Source organism: Nicotiana sylvestris, chromosome 3, assembly GCF_000393655.2.
Source record: "Nicotiana sylvestris chromosome 3, ASM39365v2, whole genome shotgun sequence".
NCBI lineage: Eukaryota > Viridiplantae > Streptophyta > Magnoliopsida > Solanales > Solanaceae > Nicotiana > Nicotiana sylvestris.
Genome location: NC_091059.1, coordinates 214630972 through 214641751, shown reverse-complemented (window position 1 = coordinate 214641751; position 10780 = coordinate 214630972). Strand labels below are relative to the sequence as shown.

At 39.6% G+C, this 10780-nt stretch overlaps 1 protein-coding gene across 1 annotated transcript; it reads left to right on the top strand.

Moving 5' to 3' along the window:
• Positions 1–3341: 3341 nt before the first annotated feature.
• On the top strand, positions 3342–4380 carry LOC104212715 (cucumber peeling cupredoxin-like). Its single transcript, XM_009762065.2, has 2 exons — positions 3342–3611; positions 3712–4380. Exons 1-2 carry the CDS (start codon positions 3428–3430, stop codon positions 4185–4187), a joined length of 660 nt encoding a protein of 219 aa, XP_009760367.1. The 5' UTR covers positions 3342–3427; the 3' UTR covers positions 4188–4380.
• The last annotated feature ends 6400 nt before the right edge of the window (positions 4381–10780 follow it).

Genomic DNA, 10780 nt, shown 5'->3' with positions numbered 1-10780 from the left:
GTAAGTCTGAATTCTTCCAACTCATCAAGATGCAGTAGACGATTTTTACCTGCATCTGGCAAGTTTAGATTCAATAATTTTATAGCCCAATATATTTTATGTTCTAATTCCACAGATAACTGACAAGCTTTCCCAAAAACTAGTCTATAAGGAGATGTGTCTATGAGAGTTTTATAAGCAGTTTTGTATGTCCATAAAGCATCATCCAATTTTAAAGACCAATCTTTTTTAGAAGAACCAACAGTTTTTTCTAAAATTCTTTTTAATTCTCTGTTGGAAACTTCTACTTGCCCGCTTGTTTGAGCATGATATAGAGTTCATATTTTATGAGTTACTCCATATTTTAACAACAAACTAGAAAATTGTCTATTTATAAAATGAGTTCCTTGATTACTTATTATAACTCGTGGAGTTCCAAATCTAGAAAAAATATTTTTCATGAGAAAAACACAAACAATATGAGCATCATTTTTTCTAGTAGCAATTGCTTCTACCTATTTTGAAATATAGTCAACAGCCACTAAAATATATTCATAGTCGTTTGAAGGAGGAAATTGACCCATAAAATCAATGCCCCAATCATCAAAGATTTCATACATAAAAATAGAGTTAAGAAGCATTTCGTCCCTTTTTGAAATGTTACTGATTCTCTGGCATTTATCGTAAATAGCGACATAATTCCTCATCTTTGAATAGAGTAGGCCAGAAAAAGCCAACTTCATGTACTTTAGCTATTGCCCTTCTTCCTCCATATTATCCTCCTACAGCCCCATCATGGCAGTGACTTAAGATGTTATTTATTTCTATCTTTAGTACACATCTCCTGATTATGTCATCTGCACAAAATTTAAACAAGTAAGGATCTTCCCAGTAATAATGTCTTGCTTCTTTTTCAAGTTTTTTCTTTTGTTCATCAGAAAAATCTTTTGGAATCCATCCTCCAGCCAAGTAGTTGGCAATATCAGCAAACCAACGTGGTCGATTTATAACGGATGTAACTGAAAATATATGTTCATCGAAATTCCTCTTTGATATCTTCTATCTCAGTAGGAGGATTTTCCAAACGAGACAAATCACCAGCTACCTAATTCTCAGAACCTTTTCGATCTTTTATTTTAAGATCGAATTCTTGCAAAAGGAGTATCCATCTTACCAATCTGAGTCTAGCACTTTCTTTGCTAAGAGGCGCTTTAAGGCTGCATGATCATTATAAATTGTAACCTTTATTCCTACCAAATAGGAACGAAATTTGTCAAAGGCAAGTACTACTGCTAGTAGTTCCTTCTCAGTTGTAGCATAATTCTTTTGAGCTTCATTAAGTGTTCTACTGGCATAGTAGATAGGTCTGAAGATCTTGTCTCTCTTTTGTCATAATATCGCTCTTATTATGTATCACTTACATCACACATTATTTTAAAGGGCTGGCTCCACTCAGGAGAAACAACAATTGGAGCATTAGTCAATTGTTTCTTGAGAATCTCAAATGCTTTCCTGCAATTATCTGAAAATTTAAACTGTATCTTTCATCAGTAGGTTAGTTAGAGGTTTTGAAATTTTTGAAAAATCTTTTATATATTTTCTATAAAAACCTGCATGCCCTAAGAAACTTCTAATGCCTTTAACGGTGGTAGGAGGGGGTATTTAAGCCTTATCAACTTCTATCTAGCAGAAATTTTATGTCTTAAAACAATTCCCTATATTACCATGAAGTGATATTTTTCCCAATTAAGAACCAAATTTGTCTCTTCACATTTTTGAAGCACCAAAGTTAAATGATAGAGATAATCTTCAAATGTCTTACCAAAAAGTGTGAAATCATCCATAAATATTTCAAGAAACTTTTCAGTCATATCTGAAAAAATTGCCGATATGCAACGCTGAAATGTAGCAGGAACGTTACATGAGATTGAACATTAAAGCCCAACCTCGATCGAATCCTCAGTGCAACTTTGCACGTGCAGAAAAGAACAAGTGTGAAATGCTTTTAACAATAGCTAGAAGACAAGAGTAGGCTTTTAGTGCTTTGAAGTGAGTGTTACAATATGTCAGACTAAAGAAAAACTTCCCTTTTATATAGTAGGAGAATTTCAATACTAGTACAAGTCCAAAAAAAGTAAAAATCTTATTTTCCCGGTGATTATTGATCTACAATGAACACCGAAGAAGATTCGCGCCGTAAAATCCGCTTGAGGGCGAATATTACGGTCCACTATCCGTCATGCATAACCGTTCACCGTGTCTTCCGAGGTACAGAAGCCATACTTTGTCTGGGGTACGTCGTCTTACCGTGTCTGATCTCGAATATGTCATTCATTCTTCCCGGGTCTCGATATGAGGGGTTTCCGGCCTCGATTATAATCACGTTGATCCGTATTTCCCCTTCGCTCTCTCACCGGAAAATCAGAGGAAACTTTACCCCGATTTTACCCGTACACATGCTTAAACTAAAGAATTAACGAAGTATAATTCCAGTATTTCAGCAAGTGGCTCACTATAAGGAGAAGGTCCAGATCACAATTCTAGAAGTTATACTTAATTAGGAAATCGATTTAGTGAACTTCGTTCTGAAGGACTTAATTAATCCTAGTACATTAATATATTATTTTATATTTATTTCACTATTGATTGTATTCATAATCAAACAAAATACTGCTCTCTTTGTTTCTAAATAATTTAACCCTTACTTTTGCTGTAAGTCTCAATATAGTGGCCTTTTTGGTTAGAATGGAAGTATTGGTACATTTTATAGATATGGAGTATAGAACAGTTAAATACGTCAGATTTCCCTATGTTCTTTCCACAAAGGTCACGATTTGAAATATTATACTCTTCTGACAAACGACGAATATTTCATTTTTTCCAGCTACTTAGTAGTAGTTTTTGCTGAACCAAAAAGGACTTCAAAATTTGAAGAAAGCAGACTCAAATTAGTAGAGTATTTTACTTTGACATCTGACCGTCTATGGTAATTGAACAACGAAGAATCAATAGTTTCTTAGATAACTACGGAGGAACGTACCTACTAGCTGCAATGCAACTTCGTAAATTAAACTGTATAGCAAAATATTGAAGTCCCATGTACATAAGGGTAGACGTACAAGTCAATTGTCCATTGACTTGTTTCATTTGATTATTTTGGGAGTTGAATTAGCCTGCCTTCTAACTTTTCTCTTTTGGGTCCATTCAGCATTAAATTCCTACGTTTATTTCCCACCACTTTTGCTATAGTTGAAATTCTAGACTTAGCACCATGCAAGTTAAGAGTCTAGACCAATTCAAAATCCTTTCCCTTATATAAACAGAGCCAAATTGTTCTAGGCATCTCATCCTCCTCTAGCAAAGTAGCAATCAACTCCCTCAATTGTAATAGGATCTATTTTTAATAAATCTTCTCTCAAAAAGAAGAAAATTATCTAAAAGCAAAGAGATGGACAAAATATTGTGCGTGATTGTCTTTGGTGCTTTAGCCGTCGCAAATTTGGTGCAAGACATAACAGCCCAAACGGTGCATGTGGTTGGGGACAACATAGGTTGGACCATACCGAACAATGGAGCTGTAGCTTACACGAATTGGGCTGCTGGAAAAACCTTCAGTGTTGGCGACACTCTAGGTACACTTAATTTCGCATTCCATTTTTCTTTTGAGATATCTTTAAGCTTAAACTAAATTGAGTACCTTATCACGTTACTTTTCTTCTTTTTAATTGACAGTTTTCAATTTTGGGACCAACCAACATGACGTGCTGCAAGTACAAAAAACTTCGTTTGATGAGTGCAATTCCCAAAATGCCATTGGCGATCCCATAATGGCGGGACCAGCAAATGTAACTCTTGACTCTGCTGGTGATCACTACTATATTTGCACTTTTGGAAGGCATTGCCAAAATGGCCAAAAATTAGCTATTACAGTTTCTAGCACCAGTACTCCTGGAGCCAACCCACCTACCCCAAGCAAGCCGACCACTCCAGACATTCCTTCACCATCCTCTTCCACTCAACCGGAAGCTTGTGCACCTACACCAGCTGCTGCTGGATCTTCAGGCTCCACTCCTGGTGGTGGTGCTAATCCTCCTCGTTCAAGCTCCGCTCCGGGTGGTGGTGCTCCTCCTCCTAGTTCATCCTCATCGGCCGTGCTGGCCAGTTTTCTTCTCGGTCTATCCTCGGTTGTCTTGGCCACTTTTCTTTAAGTTGAACAAGTTGAGGAGATTGTTGAGCTTCCCATTTATTGCACTGGAGTTTATACTACTATAAAACCATGTGATGGATCTATTTTTATTTTTCTGTTTGCCCGTTTGTACTAGATTTAGTTTTGTTACATTCACTGATTGTCTTAGTGATATTTTGTGAGTTCAGTAAAATTATAAGTATGCCTTTTTGCAATCATGTGTGCAGATATTTTTTTTTTCCGGCATGTCTTCTGTTTATATGTCCTGTAGTATCGCAAAAAATAATCTAAAATAAAATAAGGTTTATAAATCTAAAATAATTCCTACCAAGCATGTTTAGCTGATAGAACTTTTACCATGGTAACTCATGTAAACACTTACTTGCACCAAGTATTTTGCACTAAATCATGAATGCAAGAAATATTCTTTATATATATATATATATATATATTACTTAATCATGGTTATACGATAAATATTTAACTGCTAATATTAAATTATTCAATTTAATGTAAAAACATGAGAAAACGAATAAATATTTAAAGTAAATTACATGATTGAATCCTTGAGTCAAACCTGTCAAAGATTTTTGGTACCACAGTTTTGGTTCCTAAATAGTAATCCTCGAAGGTCCAAGAAGATTATAAATGTAGCGTTCTCAGGGGTACTTGAAGATTTTAGCCTACTTCCTGATTTACTCTGGAACATATCACTATATTGGATCTTTAGACACGAATTTAAAATTATATATTGTTAGAAATGCAAAAAATAAACTAGTAACTTGTAGCGCCTCAGAAAAAAAAATCGAAATGTTATAAGACCATTAAAAAGTCTGCCGCGTGCTAATTATATTTATTTATATGCGAGTGTAATTAATAATATGAAAGATATCCCATGAACATAAGAACTAGTGTACGAGGTGTATTTGTAGTGATATAGGGCCTAAGGAGAGCCCTTGGGATAAGTCTGTCACGCCCCAAACCTGGGAGGCGAGACCGACACCCGGTGTCTCACCTATCCTTGCGAACCAACTTGCGATTAAGGGACTCTGAACATATAATGTCATACTTTGGCCATGGGTCACGTTGCAAGAAAAATTGCAAAAGCTGACTAAACATCAACATAAAGCTGGGCCGACAAGGCCGCCATAACTACTACAACTAGCAATCCAACAAAATAAACATACATGGTCTACAAGCCCAAAATACTGCACTAACTGATAAGATATGTCTACAAGCCTCTACTGATGGATGTACTGTGATCGGAACAGGCCCAAACCTACCCATAACATATATATACACAAGATGTACATAAAACTCTAGACCCGGCAACTCCGAAGGACGTCGAGCTTACCGATCAAGCTAAATTCGGGCAACACCTACTGAGGAGGTCTACCCGTCTGTCTGAACTTGCAAACATGAAATGCAGCGTCCCCGGCAAAAGAGACGTCAGTGTGAAATAATGTACCGAGTATGTAAGACAACAAAATAACTAAAAGCTGAAACTGAACTAATAATATAATAACTGAAAGTAACTATGAGTCAAAGATAATCTGAAGATATGCTTACCTGCCGATACTGACTCAACACTCTTAATATAGTAAGTAAAATAGTTGCCCGGCCTTATAAGGCTCGATATATATAACTGCTCTACCGAAGTAGGCTCGCTCATATGCGCTCAGCCATACTAGGCTCTATATCTCGGCCATTTTGGGCTCACTCATAGGCGCTCGTCCACAGTAGATTCAGTATATAATTTACCATCTGATCGGAGGTTGCCCAATGGGGGCTTGCCCACCAATTATAGCTCGATGGCGGTAAAAATGCTATAATATTGTATATATATAGACCCTCTGCTCTCTTGACTGGAAGAAGACAATACTCAATTGAATATAAAGTCCCGATAAGGGAGAATACTGTAACTTATGAGACTAGGATAATGTATATAAATTCGGGAGTATGAACTTCTATTTATGCCTCGTTATCAAACACATGTATTTACGAGATCATGCCAAAATAAAGGAAGGGTTTAGCCTTAACATACCTGAGTCGATTCTCTTGACAATCTCTCTAACACATGTCGATTGAGACAAATCACATAACGACGGATTGAAGTAGGGAAAAATCCATATGATATTCTTAAGAAAGATTGTACTGTGATCTCTTAGAATCGCAAAATCCCATTGCGATTTGTAACGACCCGACCGGTCGTTTCGAGAGTTATAGCTCTGTTCCCCCAATTCCTGCTTCTTTTGTATTATACAACTTTGTTATGACTTACCGAGTTAGCTGGTTTGGGTCCAGAGTGGTTTTGAAGTGGATTGAGATACTTAGTCTCTTATTTGAAAGCTTAAGTTGGAAAAGTTAACTGGATATTGACTTATGTGTAAACGACCTCGGATTTGAATTTTAATGGTTCTGTTAGCTCCGTTAGGTGATTTTGGACTTAGGAGCGCGTCCGGAATGTGATTTGGAGGTGTGTAGTAGAATTAGGCTTGAGTTGGCCAAAGTTGGAATTTTGGCAATTTTGGCCGGTAGTGGAAAATTTTATGTTAGGGTTGGAATTGAATTTTGGAAGTTGGACTAGGTCCGTGGTGTCATTTATGACTTGTGTGTTAAGGTCAATCGGATGTGATTTGATAAGTTTCGGCGTCGATTGTACGATTTGAGAATTTCAAAGTTCATTCGACTTGAATTTGGGTGCAATTCATGGTTTTGACGTTGTTTGAGGTGATTTAAAGATTCAAGTAAGTTCTTATGATGTTTTAGGACTTTTTGGTATGTTTGGTTAAGGTCCTAAGGGCCTCGAGTGAGTTTCGGGTGGTTAACGGATCATTTTGGCTTTTGGAAAGTGATTGATAGCTGCTGGTATTTTTCTTCTGGTTTCCTTATAAGCGATCGCATGAGTACATCTGCAATCACGTAAGCTTATTTGGGGCAGAGGTGAGTTTGTTCTATGTGATCGCAAAGTTAGGGACGCGATCGCGTATGTATGAAGATGTGCTTCGCGAACAGGTGGTCAATGCCACATTCGCGTCGAAATAATCGAGTTGAAGAGGAGCTGAGGTAATTGATCTACGCGATCGTGTAGATTTGAGGGGCAGTAATTCGCAAAGCATGGAGAGTTCAGCCTTCGCATAGAGTAAAAATGTGGGGCAGCCTGTTTGTACTTCGCGATCGCGAGGCTATTTCTGTGATTGCGATGAAGGAAAATCTGGGAAGAAGTGTTAAATTTCAAAATCGAGGGTTTGAACCCATTTTTCATATTTTGAGCTAGAGACCACGGATTTGGGCAATTCTTGAAGGGATTTTGGTGGTGTTGTTTGGGGTATTTGATTCTTACTTGTTTTTGGCTAAATCCCATGATTGTCTTTAATTCTACCATTTAATTTGTGATTTGGGGTGGAAAGTTGAGGAAAAAGAGAAAGTGTTCTTGAGATAAAATTTTGAGGTTTTGAATGATATTTTGTTATCGAATTTGAGTAAATTTGGTATGGCTAGACTCGTGAGTGAATGGGCTTTTGGGTTTTGTGACTTTTGTCGAATTTCGAGACGTGGGCTCGGGGGCCGAGTTTGAGTCGATTTCGAATTTTGGTTATAATTTGTCATTTTTTGTGTGGAATTGATTCCTTTAGCCTATATTGATCGTAATGTATTGCTTGTGGCTAGATTCGGGACGTTTGGAGGCTGATTTGAGAGGCAGGGGTATTGCGGAGTAGGATTTTGATTGGATTGAGGTAAGTAACAATTATAAATTTTGTTCTGAGGGTATGAAACCCCGGATCATGTGTCGTGTGACTATTTTGGAGTTGATGCACATGCTAGGTGATAGACGTGTGGGCGTGCACTAAAGGTATTGTGACTTGGTCCGTCCCGTGAGACTGTGGAATCGAATAACTTATTGTTTACTACGTGTTCCCTCTGTTTTTATGGAAATCGACTACACTTATATTAGAAATCATGTTTAGGACTTATGATATCATTGTTGAGACTATGAGGTCATGTAATTGTTGAATTAACTGCTATTTGTTGTTTTGTTCTCAGTCATGATACTAATTATGTATCATACCTCCGTCCCCTCTTATTAATTATTGATACATGTTATTATATCTGTTTGGGGATGAATTATATGTTTTCTGAGAGCCCGAGGGACTAGACAGGTTGGTTACTAAAATAGGGCCTGAGTGTCGAGTTGTGAGCTATATGTATATATGGATCGGGTTGCACGCCACAACGAGCCTTCAGGATAATTATCTATATTGGATCGGGTTGGGCGCCGCAACGAGCATTATGGCTATATATATATTGGACCAGGTTGCACGCCTCATCGATATAGCGTTTGGGCTGAAGGAGCCCCTTCGGAGTCTGCACATCCCTAGTGAGCGTAGGTATCTATTGAGTGTGAGTACTGAGGGTTGAGAGCCGAGTTATTGAGCTGATTGACTATTGTCTTAAGAGGCTATACTTTCCTTCAATTATTTGGTTGCACTTAGTTGTTATCTGTCCTTGTTGTGAAAATTTATGGAAGACTTCATATGTGGTTTACTTGAGCACAAACCTATTTGACTTAAACTACTAAATTTGAAAGCGTGATTGTTCTTTATTTGAAAATTATTGAAATAAACTGTATTCGCATAGCACGTCACTACTTCTTAGTTCCCTATTTATTTCTGTTACTTACTGAGTTGAAAGTACTCACGTTACTCCCTACACCTTGTGTGCAGATTCAGGTGAGACCGGTCGCGGAGCTCATTGAGTTCATACGCAGTTGACTATCGGAGATCTATGAGGTAGTTGCTGGCGTCCGCAACCCTTGTATCTCCTTCCACTATTATCTTTCTTTCTGTTTTTGGCATTTGACGGACTATTGTAAACTCTGATTCTAGACTAGTTGTAGATGCTCATAACTTAGTGGCATCCCGATGTCGGGCTATTTTTTCGTACTTTTATTTTGAGTTTAACTCTTTTATGAAATTTCTGTTATGAAAAGCTTTGACTTATCTTTTAATGAAATATCGAAGTGTTTTGAAAGGTGTCAGCTTGCCTAGTACCACGATAGGCCCCATCACGACAGGTTAGAGTTTTGGTTCATGACAAGTTGGTATCAGAGCCTAGGTTACATAGGTCTCACGAGTCATGAGCAAGTTTAGTAGAGTCTTGCGGATCGGTACGGAGACGTCTGTACTTATCTTCGAGGGGCTGCAGAACCCTTAGGAAACTTTACATTCTTGAATTCTTATCGTGCTAACCAATTGATTTTGGTAACTAAACTTGTGTTATTCTATTCTCTCACAGATGGTGAGGACATGCGGTACTGGTCAGGACAGAAACCACCAGTACCACCAGTTGCGGTCGCGAGAGGCCGAGGCCGCGGTAGAGGCCGTGGTAGGGGCAGAGGTGCAGCCCGCACAGCATCCAACACAGCACCTGCAAGTTCCATCAACTGCCCTAGTTCAGGATCAGGTTCTTGTTGTAGATGCCCCAGCGGGACCAGCTCAGCCACCAGCGGTGCCCATTGTTATTCCAGGCCTTGGCTCAGATCTTGACCGTGTGCACCAGTCTTGCTCAGGCGCTCTCTGTTCCGGCTGCAGCAGCCACTTCTCAGGCTGGGGGTGGTGCTCAAACTCCCGTCGCCTGCATACCTGAACAGGTGGTATAGGGACTCCAAACATCGAGGGCACTACCAGCCCAGCCGGTTGCATCTGCTTAGGACTATGTGGTTCCTGTCATGCCTGATAATGAGCAGCATAGATTGGAGTGGTGCAGAGGGCGCAGATGCCTAGGGTTTCTTGGATAAGTGTTAGAGGATTCTTCATACAGTAGGTATTCTGGAGACCAGTGGGGACTTGTTCACTACCTTTCAGTTCTCTGGAGCTGCCTTTACTTGGTGGGAGGCTTAGGAGAGATGTAGGTCGGTTGGTGCAGCGCCCCATACATGGCAGCAATTCTCCATTCTCTTCCTGGAGAAATATGTATCGCATTCCCGTGGAGAGGAGCGCAGACAATTTGAGCAGTGCGTCAAGATGATTTGACTTTAATGCACTACGAGTGCTTATGACTGGAGAGAGGGTGACCGGTGCTACTTTTGAGGAGGTTGTTGACATTGCCCGGGAGATAGAGTCTGTTCGCCGCCAGGAGCGGGTTGAGAGGGAGGCTAAGAGGCCTCGGGGATCAGATAGTTTTGGTGGTGTTCCTTCTGGAGGTTAGTTATACCACAGCAGAGGTCATCGTTTCAGGCATGCTCAGACGGCTCGCCCAGTTCACCGTGGTGCATAATCTAGCCATGGTTCTCATAGTTCACATCAGGGACACTCATCTCTCAATGCCTTTCTAGCTTAGAGTTCGTCCCATGCTCCATCGGGTCAGAGCTCATCTATGCCGGCTCTTTTTGCCAATTATTCCGATGCTCGGGGCTCCTTTTAGTCCCCACCACCAGCACCGGGGAGTTGCTACGAGTGTGGAGAGTTTGGTTATATCAGAAGGCAGTGTCCTCGCCTGTGGGAGGTCAAGCTCAGTAGTAAAGGTGTCAGCCTTCGACTTCAACACCGGTTACTTCACCACCCACTCAGTCAGCTAGGGGTGGAGCTCAGTCAGCTATTGGTGGAGCTCAGTCAT

What these genes read in the sequence shown, in the direction of transcription:
- LOC104212715 (XM_009762065.2), top strand. Translation starts at nt 3,428, where the DNA reads ATGGACAAAATATTGTGCGTGATTGTCTTTGGTGCTTTAGCCGTCGCA. An exon ending in CAGTGTTGGCGACACTCTAG is followed by an intron (nt 3,612 to 3,711) that starts GTACACTTAATT and finishes TTTAATTGACAG; the next exon opens with TTTTCAATTTTGGGACCAAC.